We start from the raw sequence: 24096 nt of genomic DNA on the forward strand, positions 1-24096 counted from the left end.
TGGCTGGGCAGAAGTGTGGGTAGCCTAAGAACCCCATTGCATCTGGTGTCTGAAATGGGGATCATCTTGTGGGGCTGAGCTCTTAACCTGTCTGGTCTGCGCTACCTCTGGGAGTTAGTGATAGAGTTGAATTGCTAGACATCTAGTTGGTGTAAGAGAATAGAGAATTGATGTGAAAGAACATGTATTTGATGTTAGGAAACACCATAGTATCTGCTCGTGCTAATGTGTAAATCGCTGTAGAACTCAGTATCTTTTTATATTTGGCAGGAAGAACATTCTTAAGCCAAAGTGTCAGTGATTGAGATTATGCTGAAGGGAAATGTTGAGGCTTGGCAAGCTCATGACAGCCTACCTCACACTTCTTGTGAGGTATGTCTCATGTTTCTTCTTTTCTCTTTCTCTTTCTTTTTCAGCCTTCTCCCCTCACACTGAGAAGCTTCTCCTGTATTGCATGCAACAGTTAACTCTGTCCCCAAACTCTGTTTTTCCACTCATCAAAAAGCCCTGTAGTCAACTAGACTTCCTTCTCTTAGATTAAAGTTTAGTGATCCTCTGTGACTGCTTAAACATGCCCTTCTGGGCATCTCATCCATTCATCCCAAATAACTTACCACAATATTCCAGCTGTCATCCTGAGAGAATTTGGGTGTAGATCTACTTTTGTCCATCTTATACATTCATGCATGCATTTATTCAATAAAAAACTGAATTGAGTACTTACTGTGTGTCTTGCAGTGCTTTAGGTATTGGGCATTCATCCTTGAATATGACAGGTGTTTACTTGATGGAGGTGGTGTCCTAGCTCTGTAAGTATATAATATTAGTTGCAGGTTAGAATGTGCGAGACCAGGAGAAGCATTGACTAAATTGCTCTGTATTCATACTTCCTACTCCTGCTTTTATCATTTTGGGTTTAGTCAGAAATATGGTAACTGTACTAGTTATTTTAACAGGGATAATTTAACCTAGAGACTTGATTAAGGAAATATTGGAAGGGCAAAAAGAGCTCTGACTCAAGCAGAGATTGTAACTGCAGGAAGCAGCTACCATGCCTGGAAAAAATGGAAGCGAATGGGGCTCTTGTAGAGCTTGGAAACAGAAAGAATGGTGACCTAGAGCAGAGTGGTGACCTAGAGCATTAAGAAAGGAAGAGGCACTGGTTTCCATGACTCTGAGGCTGGTGTGAGAGTCTTGGCAGAACCTATAAACTGCACCTAACTGCTCTTGGAAGCAATTGCTACTCACTAGGGTGAAGAGCTGTGGCTGGGGCTGTGATGATAGAACACCAGGCAAACCAAAAGGAGCAGCTTTCTCTGTCCTCTAGCCTGCTAGTCTCCCAGTGGTGCCCTGTATTAGTGGAACCTAGGGGGAAGCCAGCTGGCAAAGGTGAAAGTAATTTGCAGAGTTTCAGCCCATCAAGGAGTAAGCACCTAGAAGAAAGGCTTTGAAGCTGATTAAAAAGTAACTTGATAGCTTAATAACTGGCACATCACTAATAGGGCCCAAGTGTGGGAAAACTGTATAAAATACAGTTATATTGATTTTTTTTTAATGGTTAGACTTCTCAGAACCTTTAATAAGATGTGTATTGAGAATCTCTAAGTAAGGAGAGCAAAATTATATATTTCAATATGTGACCATGAACCTTCCTTCTTCAATTTCTAGCTCACTAATCTGTTTTCTAATTATATTTCCCAAGCTTTCAATATTGCCTCTCCCTTTCTTTCAGTGATTAATTTAAAATTTTTAAGATTTGTGGTTAATTTTTTTGGTGGATATATTAACTTCTCCTATCTCTGTGATTTATTATATTTTTTAAAGTGGTTTTGTGCTGTGTCCTCCATGATCTTTTTTTCCTCAGGTGTTAGTTCTTCTGTTTGCTTCTCTTCAATGATGTTGGTGGGCCTCCATTGTTTGATTATTCATGATACTGTGCTTATAGCAGCCTAACATCAGAAACCATGGGAGAGGTACAGGGGTGCGGCCACATGGTAGGTGCCAAGTAGCTAAGCTTTACCCCATGTATCAGAGGTCGCCTGCGGCACAATGTCATCTCTTGGGCCCTACCCCACAGTTACTGTTTTTGTCTAGGAGCATACCCTGTGCTACATCTGTCATGCTAGTGATTTCCTTGGTGCCTCTTTGGTTCCTTGGTGTCTCTATCTTTAAGGTTTAAATTATAACCAGAGCTGTTTTCACTTTTGGTACAGTCCTGTCCTGCACTCTTTGCTGTGGGATTCTACTTCAGTCTATTTCTTATTTGCTTGCCATTCTTCAGGGATTCCTCTCAATTTCTGATTTGCCATGGAACCCACCATCTTCTTTATTATTTTCCCAGTGCTGCCATGAATATTTTCTTTAGACATACTGTTACAATCTCTTGTTCTTGCTTTCTGTATCCCCTCTTTGCTTAGTGTTATGCCTGGCCCTGTAGAGTAGGTGATTTTTTTTCTGTCCAGTGGATTGCTTTGGGCATTGGTTACAAGGTCTGAAGTTACATCATCCAGCCTTCCTTGGGGTGTGTTCTCTGTCCTGGGGAGGTCTAGTGCCTGAAAGATAGCAGGATCTTTAGAGATCAATTTTTAGATGACTGTCTGCTTTCATAGAAACAAAGAAGGAATTCCTTAAGAGAAGAGATATTTAGGCTGTTCATCCTTGGGTAGCCATTTGGATGCTGGCTGAATCTGGCTACATGGAAAGTAATGGAAAGCCATATTTCCACTGTGGTAGCATTTCTTGCCTTGGGTTTGCATCAATCTCAGACCCCATTGAAAAAGAGTTTCACTGAAATCTTTTATTTCACTTTCCAGCAACCTTAAAACATTTTGGTGGTTGATACTTTCGTTTAATGTTAAGTAAACAAGGTTAAAAGGTCACGTGCCTGACGTGCTAGGGCAAAGATGACCCAAGTCTTTACCTCTCCCTCTTAGGTTCATTTCTCACTATTGGCTCCTGAACCTGTCATCAGGACATTACTGAGCAAATGCCATATTTTGCTCTTTTGTGTCTCACTTTCTCTGTTAACTTCTGGTTTGGACCAGTTGTTAAATTGTAGTAATGTCATACTGCATTTCGTTATAGGTTCCTAAAAGAAAAATCATGAGGATTAAACATTTTGGAAATTTCATTGCTTTTATGGAATCTCCCAATTTTAAGAGGATATGCTATGGTTAGAATATTATTATTTTTTTGCTACTTGGATATAAAGTGTCAGATTGTCTCTTTTGCAAGGACCAGATTGTCCTCTTGTCTGTGTGTGCCTTTCAGATTTTTCTGTCATTACAGTGGACTTTTCAAATGAGTGACAGTAATTCTTTCAAAAGTTTTCTGGAGGAAAGTTAATGCCACATATCCTATACTATAGTACAAATTATTTTTCAGGGATTATTTTGAAGTTTCATTTTCATGTTATTAAGTTTTCTGAAAGGTTTCCTTGAATTTAACTTCTGTGATTTATTAGCACAGATATAAGTAAGATCCTCCCTCCCCGCCCCACACTGTGGCTAAAGAAACTCAAATTATTGCCAGAGAAGAGATGACTAAGGTGAATTGAAATATTTGGTATTCACTTTTCTTTCATAACTAGGACATTGTATGTTGAGTGTTGGGGAGGGCAGTGGGATTTAATACAAGAGATTGTGATTTCTTCTGTAAATGGGGATTGACAATGGAAATGTGAGAAAAGGGGTATTCTCTATAATGTTGTCATCTTTCTTAATAGAAAATTCTAAGATCTAGCTTTTCATAGTGGCAGTATTTTATTCATCAACAAGAATGGAATCAGTTTTTAAACACAAATAGTGGACTTGGAACCTTGCAGACACCAATTATCATTCTGTACAGCAAACCTTCAAAATGTCAAAGAGACAGTCTCAGGAATTTCTTCAGCAAAGGTCGCTCATTTACTACTCTCTGAGTCATTTCTTCAGCATGCCAGGGTGACAGGCAAACCTGTGAGATTGAGTTAGCTAGGTCGCTCAAAACTGCCACTATAAAGAAGCAATGAGAAGTCTATTTCTATCAGGTAAATCCCATTAAACTCAAATGTATCCTGAACTATTAAGCACTATTAGATTGTTAGAAAGAACATGAGTGGGTTGATTGAAATAAAGTCTGCCCCATACAAGCTTTCCCTGAATTTATTGGATGGGACTTTTGGGAGTAATTTAAGAAGGGCTAACAAACTGGGAACTGAAGGGGGTGAAGGAAGGAAGGGGGCAGGGCTCTTTCAAGGTGCTGTATATCTGATGCACTGAGATGTCATATTTGACCCATTGTCATGGCTATGCTGAACACACATATGACAAAGCCCTGTCACATACCTTACATGTATGTTTCCTCCCAGCAACCCTAGAAGGTTGGGTATTTTGTTTTACTGATAGCTATGGTTTACTTGCTCAGTATCACAAGCTCATTCCAGGTGGAGAACAGGAAAAACACCTCTGTAGATTTTTTCATACTGATGATGTTTTTGTTTAATGTAGTTGGGGAAAAATATGTAGTATTCCTCCTTCTGACTCTCATAAGTAGTAAGAATAATAGTCTGCTGTGATACATGTGTAAATGTGTAAAATGGATGGCTGGGGTTAGTTGAGCAATTAATGGCCTCAGTTTGATCAAGGCCATGGCTGTTCTATTATTGTATTCTTTTGAATTTGATTTCAAGTTAGCACTTTACTTCAGACTATTCTTAGAATCTTAAGCCCTCTTTTGCTACTGGAGAGACTCTTTGGTAGCAAGACTCATTTGAGAGAGTTGAAGACATCACATACTCGTGTGTGTGTGCGCGTGCGTGCACGGACGCACACACACACACAGACCTTTTTATAGGATGAAACAGTGACCTAATTTTCAAGATGTAACTTCCAGAGTTCTCACTTTTGCCATAAGTGAGCAAAAGCCAGATTTTTGTGTGAACATAAAACTGTCATAAGACCAAGACACTTGTCAGAAACCTTAGGCAGTCCATAGATCAAAACTAGTGTCTACTCTCCTTCCCTGAGCTCACCTGTTCTACAAAGATGTAGCATTGTTGTGCTGCAAGGGCAGTACCTAAACACATGGATAGGCACTTCACACTGGTTTGCCGGTTTGTTGAGGCAGTGCCAACTTGGTAGCAGGTATAGTAATGCCTTGAGGCCTCATGAGCTGCTGGCCCACAATGATCTCAGTTTTTTTCCAGATCTTATTTTTTATTTTTTCTGATTAAAATTGTGTCTTATACTTTACTTTCTTTCATTTTATTTATTAATAAATCCATCATTATGGAGTTGTGTAGTTACTAAATTTATTACACTAAGTGTGTAATGATTTTTATTTAGAAAAAATGCAAAATATTGAGATTAACATCGTCATCTGTGTGTCCAGTATGAAGAATTTTTAAATATTGCTATTTTCTCACATTTGCTCAGGTCATTTTTAAGTAAAAGACACAAAGTTTAACTCATAAAGTTGAAATCCCTTGGTACCCCTTCCTCAAACCCATGGCTCTGTGACTCTAACAGAATTGCTATCCTAAACTTGACATGTCACCTTCCAAACTTTGGATATGACAACTTCTATTACGTAGATGAAGAAAACACTTTTTTTTTTTTTTTTTTTTACTCATATCAGATTCATTGGCTGGGGTTCTGCAAATTAGTCTACTAACGGACAGATTAACTAGAGGAAAACAAATTTATTAACAGGTGCACATACCCCAGGAACACTCACTGATCCATGACTCAAAACAGTGGTCAGAACTTGGGTTTATGTTGCATCTTAACAAAATAACAGTAAATTTGCAGAGGAAAGGAACTTTGAACTTTGTAGGAAGGTAAATCTATAGGGACACTCATGGAAGATAAGGATTAGTAAAGTTGGTATGTTGACTTCTATCGTGCTGTCTCTGGACTAAGACTGTAGATTTATGTCCCATGATTAAGAATCATCCTGCACTTTCTGGTGGAGAGAGAAGGGGAGCAGAGAATTTTTCTTGTGTCTGCTTTTCAGTTACCTTCAGCTCAAAATAACCTTATGCTGCCAGAGTGGCATATGTTGGGGTATCATACCCTGAACTCCTTCACTTGTCTCTATAAGACTGCTTAATTTTTTTTCCTGTTTTAAGTAAGCATACTCTTATGTATTCCTCTTATCTATCACTTGTTTTTTCCCTGTGTTTTACTTTGGAAGTACATCTCCATAGAGATATTTCAAGAACTGGCTTATTGATTTGAACCCTTTTTTTTTTTTTTTTTGAGAGCATGCCAGTGTGTGTGTGTGTGGGGGGGGGGGCGGGCAGAGGGGGAGAGAGAGAAACTTAAGCAGTTTCCCCGCCCAGTGCAGACTCAGAACCCTGAGATCATGACATGAGCTGAAATCAAGAGTTGGATGCTTAACCAACTGAGTCACCAGGGCTCCCTGATTTGAGCCATTTTACAGTATTCCTTTGAATATGTCACGAATTCCTCTTTCTTTGCCTGGCCGCGCCTTCATGAGGACCAAACTGGCCCCGCCGGAAGGAGGGGTCACGAAGGGACGCAGCGACGGGGAAAGGGAGAAGATAGAGAAAGTAAATACAAAAAGAAAAGAAAGAAAGAAAAAAAAGCACAAAAAAAGAAAGAAGCGAAAGGGAAGGGAAGGAAAAGGAAAAGGAAAGGGAAAGGAAAGAACGGAAGGGCAGGGGCGGAAGTGGGGGATTGGAGTGAACGGGAAGTGGACCTTCTTTTCGTTTGAAGTCGTTAGATGGGCTTGGGTATGTTCTTTTAGTTCTGTGCCTTGTCATGTTGCCTTTTCCGTTTTCCTTTTCTTTTCCTTTTTCCTTTCTTTCCTTTCCTTCCTTTCCTTTCCTTTCCTCTTCTTTCCTCTCCTTTCCTTTTTCCTTTCCTTTCCTTTTTCCTTTTTCCTTTCCTTTCCTCCTACATGGTGTTTCTTTAATCAAGAGAGGCCCTGTGTTTTATCTTGGGAAGAAGCTGCAGAATGGGATGCATTTTGCCCACTGGGATTAATAGTAAATAATGGAAGATTGTTATAAGATCAAAGACCCAGAAGCTCTGGTGTGGTGGAATGATGTATGGGACTCTGAAAAATTAAGCGTGATGCAAAGGCCAGTTTGGGTAAAAAATTCAAGGTTAAGATTGTTTCTAAAGAAATGCTTTTTTATAGCTAGCAGGTACATAGTATTTACTAGATTCATGTGAACTGTGTCAAGTGTGTGTACATGTGTATGTTTGTATCTAATACTAGATTCCTCTGTTATCTTAAAGCCCAAGTCTAATTCATGAGTAAGCTTTGCTTCAAAGCCCAAGTCTAATTCATGAGTAAGCTTTGCTTCATTAGCAAACTATATCCAGAATTCCTTCATTTCTCTCTGTTTCTACCTCCACTGCCCTTCTCTGTTATTTGGTTGAGGGTCTGCATACTGTGGCCTCCCAGCTAAAGCTGTTTTTGCAAATAAAGCTATGCTGGAACACAGCCATGCCCATTCTTTTAAATATTATCTGTGCCTGCTTTATGTGACAAAGGTGGGTTGCAGCAGAGACTATCTGGCCTCAAAGGCAGATTTACTGTTTGGCTATTTACTCTTTACTATTTCTATTTGGCTATTTATAGAAAAAGGTGGCTGACTCTGGTCTGGTGTAATACAGCTCTCGTAACTGGTTCTCTTGCCTAAACAGAAAACAGAGTGACTTTTCCAAAATGTGAACTTGATCTCACTCCTCCTGCTTAAAACTCTGAGTGAATGAAATCTAAACTCGGGACTACAGATTCCAAGCACTTTCATGATCTGGTCCCTGCTCCCTTACCTCCCCTCATCTCTGACCTATTTCCCCCTAGCTCCTGCCCCTACTAACCCTTTCCTGCCTCAGGGCCTCGGACCATGTCTGCTAGGTTTCTCCTTGGCTCTTTACATGCTTGTTGCCTTTCTGTCTTCAGGTCTTTGCACAGATGACATTTCCTCTGAGGTCATACAGTGTGCCTTTTGCCTACATAATTTGCCATGTGTATATTATTTCCTCCAGAGCACTTCCCATTCTGTCAGTACATTCTCCACCTTTGTGTTCAAGTCCTTCATCCCTGCCCCCTGCCCAGGACCTGAGCTCTCTGACAGCAAAGACCTTGTCTGTGCTGTTGACCAGTATACCTTAGATGCCAAGCATAGTGGCTGCCACGTTATTAGTGCCCAGTGGAAAACTGTTCGAATGAACGAACAAAATACAGGTTCTCCCAGTTTCCTTAGTAGAAGTTAAATGCAAGTATATATTTACTCTACCTTAATTTGTTTTCTTTCTTCCTATAAATAAACCTTGCCCACTTCTATTCACCATATAAAACGAAGGTACTTTTCCTCGGCAACATAGTCATGCTGGCACACTCTCCACTAGGGGACAGGCAGGCATTTTTTGAAACGATGCTATTCAGTATTTTTAGTGCCTTTTATACATTTGTTTCTGCTGTTGTGTTAATATGCTAATGTTTATCAAGGTTGTATTTTTTTCCCTCCCCTTTCTTGCTGCTGGCAGGGCAGCAGTACAGAGTTATGGAATGAGGTCTCCTTTGGGCATTTGTCCTTACTACAAAGAGTTTTACATTCTTTGCTCCTTAAAAAAAACATGCTGCTTTTTTGCTGAACCTAAGATAAAAAGAACAAGGCGGTATCTTTGAGAATCTTAATTCTTTTGACTTAGTGAAACCCATCCAGGAACCTTTCTCTCATTCAGAGCTTCCCATTTATCCCTCCGGCCTCATATTCAGGACAGCTCTGTACCTTCCTGCAGCGAAATCTGTACACCACCTTCTGTTTCTCCTCCTGCCCCAGTCATTGCTCAGGACCCACTTTTGTGGACTGGAGGCAATGGAGGAATTCACCATCATTGTCTCACTAAAGAGTAGACTGTGGAGTCAGGCACACCAGCATTTGAAGAATGGCCCTCCTTTAACCATCTCTGTTAGTCTTAGCAACACTTATCTTCTCTGAGCCTTATTTTTGCCCATCTGTAAAATGGACTTCTGTTAGTTTCTTCCTTGTAGGGTTGTTGTGAGAATTAAATGAAGTAGTGCTTGTTAAGTGTAGAGTTTCTGTAACTCCATGGCACTGCTATGTATTAGCTAGGATTCAGTTTGGTTTAAAAATATAAGATTTTGTCAGCGTACCCTCAAAGCATTAATCTTAATAATAAATGCTATGGTCCAATTTCTGGATAGTCTGAAAGTTGAACTTCCTTTTCTTTCCTGGTAGGATAGGTTGTTAGGTTTTTTTTTTTTTCTTTTCCTTTACAGATGATCCCCCCTCCTCACTGTGGGGTCCTTAGAGAGGGGTAGTGCTGCAAGAGACCATGCCAGAAGAACAAAAGTGGCCTTAGGCTCCTCATTTGATCCTTGTTTGATCTGTTACAAAGACCCTAGCCCTTATTCCTCTTCATCAATAAACTTGACTTTGCTTCTCTAGCCCCCTGCTCTCGGGAAGCCTCACATCCCTATCTACAGCATTTGTTTAGGTACCACCCCACCTCTTAGTGTTCTCAGTTTGCCTGCTGCTTTGTCTTCCCTCCTTTCACATGGAAAACTATTTTTAGGTCAGGAATGGCAGTATGGTTTTTGTCTGTGGTCATTCCAAGTCCTTTTTATTGATTTGGATTCACAGACTGACAAATAAATAATCATTTGAAATGATAGAAACCTCATGGGTTTTTTTAGACTTGGATTCAAATCCTGACTTTCTTGCCCCACTGAGTAGCCTTAGACAAGTTACTTAATCTCTCTGACCCTCACATTTGCTCATCTGTGAGGTGGGAGTACACTGGCTCAAATGAGGTGGAAAGTAAATGTATTTAGTAAAAATGCACATTTTAATTTGCTTACCAAATGTGAGCTTTGTCTGGTCCTTCCTTTTGTAAATTACTGTCCTTTCTCTTTCTTTGACTGTTGAGTGATTTATGTATAGAGATTCCATTATTAGAGCTTAAAAATACTTCCCCAGATGCATTTAAAAGGAACCGCAGGACGCTGTGGGCACTTCTTTATCATTTATGGGATCACCTACTATTTTTATTTTAGGGATTGTTCAGTGTCTCCAAGTTATACTTTCTGTCTTCCTTTGTGTTTCTGCATTCAGTGTCTCCAAGTTATACTTTCTCTCCTTTGTGTTTCTGCATTAAATAACAATAGCAGAGCATTCTTTTGAGTACTTATATTGGGCACTATTCTAGTTGATTTCCACATAATAATTCATTTAATCCTCAGAGCAACCTATGAGGATGAGCCTGTTAATTTCCTCCATTTTGTAAGTGATCATAGTCTCTCTGTACACCTGCTAGAGCATAAGAACTCAGCCACAGGGCACTAATTAATTAGTTAATTCATTTCCTTACACTATGTAAAGTAGGGGTAACCTAAATGGAGAAGGGTCAGAATCATTCCAGTTCTGGAAAGAAGAGAATGCTGTATTTCCAAAGGTGACTCCAAATGAAAGTCCCACACTTTAGCCTGAACATATAGTAAAATGTAACAAAGTGTTGGTACCTGGTTTCCTGTGCTTTCTTCCACTTGTGACATTATTTTCTTCTTTTCCATAGGCTTAGGCTTTTATTACAATGTTGCTTTTCCTTGCTTGTTTTTTTTTAGCATGTTGCCTTTCTGAAGGTGGAGTGGATATAATCACATCAAGGGTTAAACAGTACTATTATTTTTATTAGTATTATTGCTGCCATTATTATAATTTTCCTCCTATAAACAGGATTCCACTGAACCTCTTATATAGGGTGACAGTGAAGTGGCTTCTTCATTAGAGCCTGTTTTAAGCAAGCAGGTCTTTTATTTTGTGACACCTATATTGAGACACATTGAGTTATATCTGTCTTTTCATGTGCACCAACACGTTTATTTGAAGCCTACTATTTCCTAGGTAACGTGACTAAGGTAGATTTATGGGTGCTAATTTACATACAGAACAACATTGGCAAAAACTAAAATATAACAAACACATACCAACTTTTGGCCTGCCACAGCCCACTGAGCATCTGCCTTCCTTGCCATGCTTGCAACGAAAGGGGAATATATTTTCCTCTGAGTTTACAGCTAATTCCTTGTTTGTATTCCACTGTCGTCATTGCTGTTGAGAGCTTGAAATGAGGTTTAAGAGCCTCTTCCTATCTCACAGCAGGAGTTTATGTTAGGGGTGGTCGTTCTGTGTAACAGAGAATGCAAGTCTTTGTCCCCCCACACCCCACCCCCACTCCTGGATTTCACACCGCATTTGGAGAATTCTGCTACATTGAAGTAAGGGTACAAGCCCTTCATTTCCCAGACAAGTTAATAGATGCTCAAGGCTGTGCAATTGGGTTAAAGCCTAGGTTTGACTACTTCCTCTCAGTGTTGTCTCTAAGTAGATTGATTTTCATTTATTACACAAATAATAAATGAATTTTTTCTATAAGAAGTGTTTAAAAAATTATAGATTAGGGTAAACCTCCCTTTGATTATCATCTTTCTGGTCTGCTCTCCTCCAGTTTACTGGCGTTAAGTTGGTGAACTTCATCTGGACTTTTCCCTATATATTACTTCTACCTACATCTGTTCTTAACAGAAAGAGAATGTTGCTTTGTGTGTAGATACGTGTGTCAGAAATACAAATGTTATTCTACTTTAAATATTGAAAGAAACTGGTTGTTATGTGCCTTGGAGAATAATCAATGTTAGGATGTTCATACTTATCAGTCTAGGCTAGTCAATGAGGCGATTACAAGTTATTCCCAAGATCATTGGTAAACACATCAAAGGTTTATTTCTCATTCATGCAAATGTGGGTCTTATGGTTCCAGGGCCAAGGCAGCAGTCTGTACAGTAAGTCAGTAATCCAGGCTGCTCCAACCCTGTAACTCCACTGTCTCCACACATGGCTTCAGCACCTTGCACCCAAGGAAGAGGGTCCTGGAGGATTGTCTATGGTTGCTTAAAAGTTTTGGTACCCTAGCTGCAAAAGAACTGAGGATGTAGGGGACCACAAGGGTACTGGGTGCTACTGTGTTACCACAGATATTTTGAGTTCACCGTATTTTTTTTTTTTTTTTAAAGATTTTATTTATTTATAGACAGAGAGACACAGGCAGAGGGAGAGGGAGAAGCAGGCTCCATGCAGGGAGCCCAACGCGGGACTCGATCCCGGGCCTCCAGGATCACACCCCAGGCTGCAGGCGGCGCCAAACCGCTGCGCCACCGGGGCTGCCCGAGTGCACCGTATTGTTTGGATATATTGTGATTTATTCAGCCCATATCCTATTTGGTAGGCATTTAGATTACCTTCCACTTTACCCTTTATTATATACAACATTTTACAGAAGATCCTGATATATATCCCTAGTATATGTTTCACTAGGATGGGCACCCAAAGGAAACTTTCCAGTTCAGAGGAGGTAGCTGTTGTACTTTTCATAAATGCCATCAAATTGGTTTTGAAGGTTATTGTACTGGTGTTGTCTTTGTGTGAGTAGAATATGGGGAAGCACATTTCACCATGCTTTCACCAGTGACATCGTCAAACCTTCATTTTTGTTTTAATTTCTATTTTCCTTATTACTAGTGGGTTTTCAGCTCTTCCTAAGGCTCAACTCTGCTGCCTTCCTGAGTGAAGTGTTGCTGTGGAACATCAGGCTGCATGCAGAAAGACAGAGGGAGTGCGAAGAGCCAGTGGGCAGATGTGACTCGCTGAGTCTCCCTTTGGGGGGTACCCAGCTCAATGACATTTTCTCTACTCCCTTTATTGATTTTTTTTCTCCTGTGTTGCTATTTCAGTAGTCTCTACACCTCTAATTTTAAAACCATGGGGCGAAGGAAGATTTTTCGGTCGTGTCATTTTTTTCTATATAGCTGTCTAATTTTGTGCTTTGAGTTTTCTTGTGAATTTTTGCCTGATTAGTCATTGTCTTTTTATCTCTTGGTTCTCTTTGTCTTTCCCCTCATTTTTCATTCTTTTTCTTCTGCCTCTGTTCCCTTGTTCCCACAGGCCCTTAAATCTTTATGCTATGCTCTTCTTTTAAGTTGTGTTTTCCACTTCCCTTCCAAGCTTGCTCTGGCAAAGAAACATGGAAGAGAAGGGAGCCATGGGAAGGTTAACAGGAAAGTCCAGATGGAACTAACCCCAGGTGCCCACCCACCCCAGCTGTTTTGAAAACATGATGCTATTCCTAATATGGTCCCTTTGCCAAAATCTGTATGAAAGGAGGACAGAAAATCGGGGTTAGTCTAGTCATCTTCCTGCCTCTGGCTCACTAGAGGATCCCTAGGCAGGTTGCTTCCTGTCTTTAGGTCTCAAGTTTCCTGACTGTAAAATGAAGAGGTTGGATTCCGCTAACCCTTCCATACTTTGGAACTCCAGTATATGAAACATGATTGCCTGAGTAGGGTCCCAGAGTCACCTTCGTGAGTGGGCCACTGCCATTGCCTTTCTACTCCCCTACCTTGAAGGGGCCATGTGGAGCACTGGGTTGTTTAGTAGATTTAACAGGGGGAGACAATTACTGACAAAGTTTCTAGAACCCTTGGCAAGCAAAGAGGGGCTGGGAAGGCAACCTAGAGATTGGCAATAGCGGAATCCTCTGAGCCTGAGGGGTGGAAGGAGATGGTGTTATCAGTGTCTGGGGCCAGCCAATGGGTGCAGGAGTCATGGTGGGACAGATGGTGGGAGCTGAAATTAGGAAGGGCTTTCTTGGGGGATCTGAAACGTCATAAGAGTGGCAGTACTGCTGGAGTTGATGACCGACTCAGAAAGTTGAAGACAAAGTCTGAGGTCTTCTTCTCACTCTCCAGTCTCTGAGTGGGGTCTCAGATTTAGGAAGAAGCTAGTTGGCAAAGAGCTTGGGGACTGACTGGAAGGCAAACAGGCAAATAATTGGTAGAAACAATTGAAAGGTACTGGGTCAAGTGGTCCTTAAACCCCTTTCAATTGTTTATATTCTGGAGTACATGGATTCCCCAGGAAGATATTTGTCTAAAATTTTAACAGGTAGCTCTGCATACGAATTCAAATACTTCTGTCATTCTAGTGTGTTATGAGAGCCTCTACTCATAGTTCTCCTCCCAACCTCCCTCCCAAAGCCTGAAGCAGTTACATTTTTCCTAACAAGCACTATGACAGTGTTTTGTGAGAATTCCATTCCTGGCAGACTTGGCCTTTTGAAGAGAAGAACACAATCTCACTTATCCCAGTCTCAGTTTTTATCATCAAGGGGCCCCTGGGAATGTGGGACCAGAATATAAACACAGGGAACCAACAGTATTACTCAGTGGGTCCATATTGTGGATTAGAGAAGTTTTGCTGCTTGACAGCTGTCTGTAATCTTTGGCTATTGACTTAACTGTCAGCCTGAATTTCCTGATTTGTAAGATGGTTTTCTTAGGATGCTATAGATAGGCTACGTTCTGCCACAGTAACAAGTATTCTCCAGAATTTCAGTGGCAGGAAATCCACAAAGGTTTGTTTTTCATTACACATTCATTGTGAGTGTTTTTCATTACACATTCATTACACATTCATGTGTCTGTCTTCACTGACCCCTGGCTGGTAGATAAGTACCGAGGTAAATATTCCATTCCCCATGTCAAGAGAGAGAGAACTTAGGGGGAAAATGGTTGACAATCAAATGTTGGTCCAGATGAGTTACACATCATATATATTCATGAGTTATTGATCAGAACTAGTTACACAGCCACCCCTAACTTCATCTAAGGCAAGTAAGTACCTGGAAGGAGGAGGATCAGCAGTATATGTTGGTTTGCATTAGTGACAGCTGTGGAGAAAAAGAATACTTCACTTTTCACAATTAGATAGTATGAATGCTTATTATCATGCCTAGCACATGGCCAATATGCCATGATAGGAGGGGAAACTATTCTTATTATTGTTTTTATTATTCAGCAGTTGATAATATTTCCAGCATACATTACACCATCCACTTACTTAGTAAATTTTTCTTCTTTTTTTTTCTTCCCCCTGAAAATGCAGAGGTAGGCTTCACTTTTTTCCTCTGTGGATGTTCCACAGATTCTTAGTAAATGCAGTTGAGTTGGAGCTTTAGACCTGGTCAAGGACCCTGCTCTTCTGAGTTTAGGTTTGACAAAGGTAGGCAATCATTCTGTAAGATGATCACTTTGTGAAGTGATAGCTTGGGTATCTGCAGTGGCTTGGAACTATGTTTACTGTGTTGGTTTTCAGTTTAAGAGCAACAGACTTTAAGCAGGCTTTCATCTGAGTCAATGCAGAAACAGTCAATATGTATTATATGTCTATGAAGCTGGCCTGTGGATCAATTGCAATTAGTTTGCAGCAGACTGCATTAACATATCCAAAATTAATACGGTGAGCGTTCTAATGAAAAGGAATTGACCAGACCACACTGTTTTTAGTCTCTCACATGCTCTTTTCAAACTGTATTTCTTTTTTTCTTCTTCTTTTAATGGCTTTAAGTTGATGTGTCAACATAGACTTAATCTATTGATCCTTCCCCATCTATCTTTTAAAAGTGTTCCCAGAATATAGTATATATCTAACATTTAATCTTTTCTTTCATTAGGGAGCTTTTACTAAATGCCTTAAACTTGAATTTTTCTTGGTCCATTGTGTGATGTGTTAAGACTCTTAAGTCAATGAGTATGGTCATGTGTGAAATTTTGTGTTTTTTTCCTTTTACAAATGTTTCATCAAGACTTAAAAATTCAGAAGTAAGAAAAAAAATTCAGAAATAAGGTTAACAAATCGTATACAATTAATAAATAATACAGTGTATGATGTGAACGTAGCTTGTCTGGTAATTTATTTTGTCTCAATATTATTAATTTCTGAAGAAGAAGTGTAGACAACTTCAACATTTAAAATATCATTACCAGTTTTTGGAAGGCTGAACAAAGAGATTTCTTTAAGCTTGATTATGTCGACATTTGAATTTTTTTTACTAGTGTGTGTAAATTTTTTTTTAAGGTCTGAAGTACTTTTACTTTTCTATTTTTAGAGAAAGTCACTTTCTGGAAATGAAAATTAACCTGTAGTTAGAAACAAAAGGACAAAAGGCAGGGTTTATTCGTTTGACCATCTAACTTGTATTTCTTGAGTATCTGCCATATGCCAAACACCATTACATTCTTCTTAAAGATACAAAGAAGTTGAAGATACGCTCTGCCCTTGAGTAAAATCAAGTTTAATTGTAAGGTTCTGGAACCTTCTTAGAATGTCTCTCGTCCAGAAAAAGTCCATGGATGCATTGTAGCTTGGAGATTCCAGAAGAAAAGGTCATTTTAAGGACACATTTGAGGTCCTGAAACCTAATGGTTCTATGTTGTAAAGTCCTGTGGACCTGTTAATGATCTGTGTGATATTTTCTTGGCCATCCATCAAGGCTATGGACAGAAGCCACTAGGAAGTGTGTCAGATGATTTTCCTCTACCAATCTTGTGATCAGTTGCATGATTGATTTTTTGGTTTGTGCATTCAGGGCATTGTTATCTTACCTACTGTAAGTAGTGGTTTTTTGCATCATGACTCATGATTGGAAATGAGCTTAAACTTGGTATATTCATTTTTTTCTTTTTTTTTTTCCTTTTAAAAATGGATTGTAGAGATTTGATTGGGAATGCTGTTGGTCTTACTGGATAAAATGAGAACAGTTTATTTGTTCATGTTCTGCTCTTTGATTACTTTTTTCAGCACAGATTAAAAACTGATAGTACATATTGGAAAACCACTTCTACATAATGCTTAAGGAAAGTTACTTTAATACAGAACGTATAGTTTTTAGGAAATAGTTTAATTAATGATGATTGTTTCAGGTTACAATCCTCAAATTTGTGATTGAAAGAGAATATCATTAAGTACATAATGACTGTGCCTAGATTCCCTTAAAAACTATGGTAAAGAAGTGGGCTAATCTGTGGCCCATTGAACTTCAAAAGGTTAAAAAATGTTCTGAGATACCCAGTGATGATTAGCGATGTGCACACACTTACTAAAATAGTGCTATGAACTTTATTTGGGGCGGGGATAGGGGGAGACATATCCTATATAATAAAGTTCTTAACATCTTTAAAAATAACTTTTTATTCTTAAATATTTAGATTCACAGAGAACTGCAAAAGAAGTGCAACAGTCTCGTGTGCCCTTCCTCCTCTTGCCCTCATGTTGACACCTTATATAGTTTCAGTTCAATGTCAAAACTAAGAAGTTAACATTGGTGCATTCCTGTTAACTAGATAATATACCCTGTTCAGTTCTTACTATTTCTTTAAACCTGCATTCATTTGTTGGGTGTGTAGAATTAAGCTTGAAGAACTTATATAGTCTTTTACTCCTTTTAAAAATATCTGTGTTGCTAATCATTATTTGAGAGTGTAAGACTGGCTACATATATGGACTGTTATTTTTCTTGTTATTTTTAAGTATCCTTACCTGTCTCTCTCAATTTCTCTAGGCAGTTCAGTTAACCCCCCGAAGATGGCTGAACCTGCAGGAATACCAGAGCAAGAAACTGATGTCTGACAATGGAGTCAAAGTTCAAAGATTCTTTGTAGCAGATACTGCAAATGAAGCTCTGGAGGCTGCTAAGAAACTAAGTAAGCTAATTCACAACAGGTGAAATAACACATGCCCAAATTAGTGACTTCACAGGTAGGAGTGAACTCGTAGGTAAATTTCTTTGTAGCAGGTTATACTAATGGCAACAGGTACGATGGAGAGCTTTTGAATTGCAAAGGCAAAAAAGCCCAATTAGGAAAATGTGATTCTTTTTCATGAGATACCAGTGTATGGGATGGATGTCACTCTGGTAATTTTTCCGAATTTTTCCACCATCATTTCACATAGTTCTCTTGATCTGTGGGTTTAGTGGCTGGGGGAAATAAGGGTAAAGGGTATAGAGTGTCAAACAGAAGTCCACAGCTAGGTAAGGTGGGAAAGATGGTTGGCATCCTCGTTGAAGCCTTTAGAACACGTAGAAAGTTCTTTCTGAGTAACTGGAGGAAAGGAAGGGGAAGGGCATGCATTTGGAAGCCAGGCTGACTTTGGGTCAGGGTTTTGCCCTTCCATTTACCAACTCTATAAAACTTTGTAAAAGTGCCTTCTCCTTTTTGTGCCTCGGTTTCCTTATCTAGAAATCAAGGCTAGTGTGTTATCTCCCAATGCTGTTGTGGGCCTTTAAGGGAGACTGTACATTGGTATGTGGTAAAAAATCTAACTAATTTTCCAATTATATATAAAAAAATAGGAATCAGATCTTACTTTGTTTCCATGAATATTCCTTCTAGTGGTTTACAGGCTCTCTTACTTTACTGTCAGTCTGGTTTATCACTGTCCAATAGAAATATAATGTGAGCCACAAAAGTATTTAACAATTTTCTAGGTCACTTAAAGAGAACTAAAAAGAAATGGGTGAAATTCATTTTAGTAATATATTTTGTTTACCCCAGTATATCTAAACTATTATTTCAATATGTAATTAATGTAAAAACAATTATCAATGGCATAGTGTGCATCCAGATTTTGTCCTACTCTTCAGGAGTCAGATTTGTATTTTAAATTTCCAGCCCATCTCATTTCACACTAGCCACATTTCAGGTGCTTGATAGACATGTGGAGCTAGTGGCTACCATATTGGGCAGCATAGATACGGACACTAGAAGGATATACCTATGTATTCTTTGCTTGCAGCCTTGGAGGACAGCTGCTTCCCACTAGAAGTAAAGAATGGAGCATCTGCTAACTGCCCTTACCAGGCGACTATAGCAAAAGTTTGAGAGTACAAGATAGAGGCAGGCTCCATATTTCAATTTCCCAATTTTCTATGCTCTTTTAAGAGTAAGCAATGAGGTGCTTCAGCTAGTTATTGTTCTTTTATCTCCCTTACAGAGTTCCCCCAGATGCTTATATGCCAGATCCTTTCTATGTTATGTCAGTTGAAAAGTATGTTTATTCTTCCCTTCAACAAATATTTATTGATTGTCAGCCACATGTATTAGGCATGTGGATACAGCTGTGGAAGATAAGCAAGCCCTCTTTCTTTTTAGAATTTACATTCTAGAAGGTAGTTAATTTGTAATTTTTAGATGCTAAGTGTAGAAATTGAGAGTGACTTATAGTTTAAGAAATGGAAATTGGTTTCATTTTCAAAAACTATCAAGATTGGTTTTTATGGTGGAAAAAAAATGGTAAAATTCAACCTTGACCTGAATGGGAGCTCCTCTTTGCAGTGTGGGAATAGAGTCAGTAAAGGTTAGTATTCCAATACATGAAAAGATCATTTTTGTTTTATACTCCTGTGGTTTAGGGAATGGGTAATGAGAACAAAGAAATGTAAAGTTCAAGTCGGTCTTTGGTCTTCATTTTCCCCATTATTTCCAGTATGTGCTGACATACTAACATTCCAGGTCCAAGGATCCTTAAGGGAATTCTGGAAGCCAGCTGATTATTAGCCCCTCCCCACTTAGGCACAGCACAGCAAAGAGGGCTTATTGTTCTGATTTTCAATGGAAATTTGGACTTACTGAACTAATTGGCTTCTTAGTTGATGGTTTGTTTTATAAGCATTTATTTAGCCACCGCTTTGTAGTTGGGACATTATATACTATGTTTGTAAGACATAATTTTTGCTCTGCAGGAATTAACAAGGTTGCATTTATATGCTGCGGCCAGAGTAAAGGCAGGGAGACAGACTATAAAGCAAGTTTAAATAAAAGTAAAATTAAAACATTAAAGTAAACTTTTCAGAAAGCCATTTTGGTTCTTGAGGAGTGGTTTTAAGAAAATCAAAGTGGATAAAAGGATTAGATTGACCCAGCTGTGCCTGTACCTTGGCCTGTACATACCTGTGATACTCATTTAGGCAGTGTGGCCGTGGGAGTGCCTCTCTGATCCTGTTTAGGGATTATAGAGAACTAATCCAAGCCCCTCATTTCCTGAATGAATGAGTAATGCTTCTCTTACTCAGTGAGGAGTTTTGGAGGAAGGAAGGTCTCCTCTGGCTTTTGTTGTATAATAGACAGTTTTGATCAGAGGGAATATTTAAAGTATTGGAAGAAGAGATGGTACCAAGTCTAGCTGGTTAAAAATGAAACGAGTAGATAGAAAACATAAAAAAAGTCAGTGAGATTGGCTAGAGAGCAAAACAAGAAGAATTTGGCAAAACTTCATAGCATTGATTTGCTTATTGCTGCAAGGTAGACAAGAACCAATAGCAAAAGCTTTACTAAATAGATTTGAGGTTAAGGTTAAAGCTGGATCACACATGTATCTTTGTGATTGCCCTGAAAATCTGCCCTACAATTATATTTTAAAGGAGAAAAGTTACAGAGAAGGATAATATGCTTAAGGTGTTACCTAAGAGTTTATTGCTATCATCATCATTATCAGCATGTGATTCCAAGGGACTCACTGCTGTCATAATTCAAATTCATAGACAAATCAGGGACACTTGATAATCAGCATTTTCTGGATCATGTGTTAAGAGAGTTCATTTTTTAATTTGAGAAGTTTGTAAATGATTGAAATGTATTTACCTTTCTACTTTATTCATATTTGGATGTGTTTAAAATATAGTGATATGTATAAAATATTTTGAAAATGTTGATATTAGTGATACCTATGATTTCCAGGAATATCTGTATGGATTTTCTCACAAAGGTCTTTCTTTGTGTCTGAACCCACCTTTCTGGTTGCCTGTTGGCCATCTGTTTATGAATGTCTCCATTTCTCCTGGTCCAAATGGAATTTGTCAACTCTCAGTTGTACCAAACCTTCTCTTTTTATCTCCCCCTACTTACCCATCTGAGATTCCTCTCAATCATCTTTTTTTTCCGTCTGTTTCTTGATTTGTCTCTTTTTTTTTTTCACCCTTTGCTCATTTGTTTTGTTTCTTAAATTCCATGTATAAGTGAGATTATATTTGTCTTTCTCTAACTTATTTCACTTGGCGTGATACCCTCTGGCTCCATCCATGTCACTATAAATCGCAAGATTTCATTCTTTTTTATGGCTGAATAATAACACACACACCCCGCATCTTCTTATCCATTCGTCAATTGATGGATACTTGGGCTGCTTCCATATCTTAGGTATTGTAAATACTGGTGCAATAAACATAGGAGTCCACATATCCCTTTGAATTAGTGTTTTTGTATTCTTTGGGTAAATACCCAGTGTTGTGACTGCTGGACCAGATGGTAGTTTTATTTTTAACTTTTTGAGGAACCTCCATACTGTTTTCCAGAGTAGCTATTCCAGTTTGCATTCCCACCCTCTGTGCACAGTGGATCCTTTTTCTCCATATCCTCACCAACACCTGCTGTTTCTTGTGTTGATTTTAGCCATTTTTTTTAAAGATCTTATTTATTTATCCATGAGAGAAACAGAGAGAGAGGCAGAGACACAGGCAGAGGGAGAAGCAGGCTCCATGCAGGGAGCCCGACATGGGACTTGATCCCAGGTCTCCAGGATCATGCCTTGGGCTGAAGCTGGTGCTAAACCGCTGAGCCACCTGGGCTGCCCGATTTTAGCCATTTTGACAAGTGTGAGGTGGTATCTCATTGTGGTTTTGATTTGCATTTCCTTGATACTAAATGATGATGAACATGTTGTCATGTGTCTCTTGACTATCCTTTGGTGATCTGTATGTCTTCTTTGGAAAAATGTGTATCCGTATCTACCCATTTTTTTAAAAGATTTTATTTATTTATTCATGAGAGATACAGAGAGAGAGAGAGAGAGAGAGAGAGATATAGAGAGAGAGAGAGAGGCAGAGACATAGGCTGAGGGAGAAGCAGGCTTCATTCAGGAAGCCTGACGTGGGACTCGATCCCAGGACTCCAGGATCACACCCTGGGCCGAAGGCAGGTGCCAAACCGCAGAGCCACTCAGAGATCCCTCTGCCCATTTTTTAATTGGATTATTTGTGTTCTGGTATTGACTTAGTTTCTTTATATATTTTGTATACTAACCCTTTATCAGATATGTCATTCGCAAATATCTTCTCCCATTCCATAGGTTGTGTTTTAGTTTTTTGATTGTTTTCTTCACTGTGCAGAAGCTTTATATTTTGATGTAGTTCCAATGGTTTATTTTTGCTTTTGTTTCCCTTGCCTCAGAAGACCTATCTAGAACTTGCTATGGACAGTGTCAAAGAAGTTACTGCCTATGTTCTCTCCTAGGATTTTTATCTCACATTGTCTCACATTTACGTTTTTTTAACCCATTTTAGATTTATTTTCATCTAAGGTGTAAGAAAGTAGTCCAGTTTCATTCTTTTGCATCTTTCTGTCCAGTTTTCCCAACACCATTCATTGAAGAGACTGTTTTTTCTATTGGATGTTCTTTCCTTTTTTTTCAAAGATTAACCATCTAGCTATGGGTTAATTTCTGAGTTTTCAGTTCTATTGACCTATGTATCTGTTTTTGTGCTAGTTCTATACTATTTTGATCACTACAGTTTTGTAATATAACTTGAAGTCTGGAATTGTGATGCCTCCAATTTTGTTTTCTTTTTTTTAAGATTACTTTGGCTATTTGGGGTCTTTTGTGGTTCCATATAGATCTTAGAATTGTTTGTTCTAGTTCTGTGAAGAATGTTGTTGGTATTTTGATAGCGATTGCATTATCTGTGTAGTTTGCTTTGGGGAGTATAGATACTTTAACAATATTCTTCTAATCTATGAGTATAGAATATCTTTCCGTTTCTTTGTGTTGTCTTCAATTTCTTTCATCAGTGTTTTATAGTTTTCAGAGCATAGATCTTTCACTTATTTGGTTAGGTTTATTCCTAGGTATCTTATTGGTACAACTGGTAAATGGGATTGTTTTCTTAATTTATCTTTCTGCTACTTCATTATTGGTATTTGAAATGCAACAGCTTTCTCTACATTGATATTGTGTCCTGCAATTTCACTGAGTTCTTGTGTCAGTTCTAGCAGTTTTTTTGTGGAGTGTTTCAGGTTTTCTATATATGGTATCATGTCATCTGCAAATAGTGGAAGTTTTACTTCTTCCTTACTGATCTAGATGCCTTTTATTTCTTTTTGTTGTCTGATTGTTGTTGCTAGGATTTCCAGTACCATATTGACTAATATTGGTGGGTGTGGACATTGTTGTTTTGTTCCTGACTTTAGAAGAAAATCTCCTTGTGTTCCCATATTGATGATGATGATGATATCTGTGTATTTTTTATATATGGCCTTTGTTATGTTGAATATGTTTCCTCTAAACCAACTTTGTTGACGTTTTTATTATGCATGGATGTTTTACTTGGTCAAATGCTTTTCCTGCATCTATTAAAATGATCATATTTTTCTTATCCTTTCTGTTGTTGATGTGATGTATCATGTTGATTCAGTTACGAATATTGAACTACCTTTGGAAGAATAAATCCCACTTGATGGTGGTGACTGATTTTTTTTTAAATGTATTGTTGCATTCTGTTTGCTGTTGTTTTATTAAGTATTTTTGCATGTATGTTCATCAGGGATATGTCCTGTCGTTCTCTTTTGTGGTGGAATCTTTATCTGATTTTGGTATCAAGACAATGCTGGCTTCATAGAATGAATTTTGACATTTTCTTTTCTTTTCTATTTTTTAGAATAGTTTAGAAGAATAAGTATTAACTTTCCTTAACTGTTTGGTAGAATTTGCCTATAGAGCCATCTGATTCTGGACTTTTGTTTGATGAGGTTCTTTTCATTATTCATTCAGTTACTTTGCTGGTTATCAGTCTGTTCAAATTTTCTATTTCTTCCTGTTTCATTTTTGGTAGGTTATATGTTTCTTGAAGTTTATCCCTTTCTTCGAGGTTGTCCAATTTGTTGGCATGTAATTTTTCATAATATTTCTTTATAATTTGTATTTCTGTGGTATTTTTTGTTATTTTTCCTTTTTTGTTTGTGGTTTTGAGTTCTTTCTCTTTTAGCATTTTTGATGAATCTAACTATAGATTTATCAGTTTTATTTATCTTTTCAAAGAACTAGCTCCTGGTTTCTTTGATCTATCATTTTTTTTAGTTTCTATATCATTTATTTCTTTTTTTTTTTTTTTTTTTTTTTAATTTATTTTTATTTTTTATGATAGTCACAGAGAGAGAGAGAGAGAGGCAGAG

At 38.4% G+C, this 24096-nt stretch overlaps 1 protein-coding gene across 2 annotated transcripts in view; it reads left to right on the forward strand.

The window, feature by feature from the left end:
- The window catches only part of SUCLG2 (succinate-CoA ligase GDP-forming subunit beta), a 252425-nt gene that overhangs the window by 33222 nt on the left and 195107 nt on the right, over positions 1 to 24096 (forward strand). For both annotated transcript variants that reach the window (XM_038565886.1, XM_038565887.1), the window contains exon 2: positions 17436 to 17577. In XM_038565886.1, coding sequence (XP_038421814.1) covers positions 17436 to 17577 — 142 coding nt within the window. The remainder of the gene's footprint in view (positions 1 to 17435; positions 17578 to 24096) is intronic.

Source organism: Canis lupus, chromosome 20 (genome assembly GCF_011100685.1).
Source record: "Canis lupus familiaris isolate Mischka breed German Shepherd chromosome 20, alternate assembly UU_Cfam_GSD_1.0, whole genome shotgun sequence".
NCBI classification, from domain to species: Eukaryota; Metazoa; Chordata; class Mammalia; order Carnivora; family Canidae; genus Canis; species Canis lupus.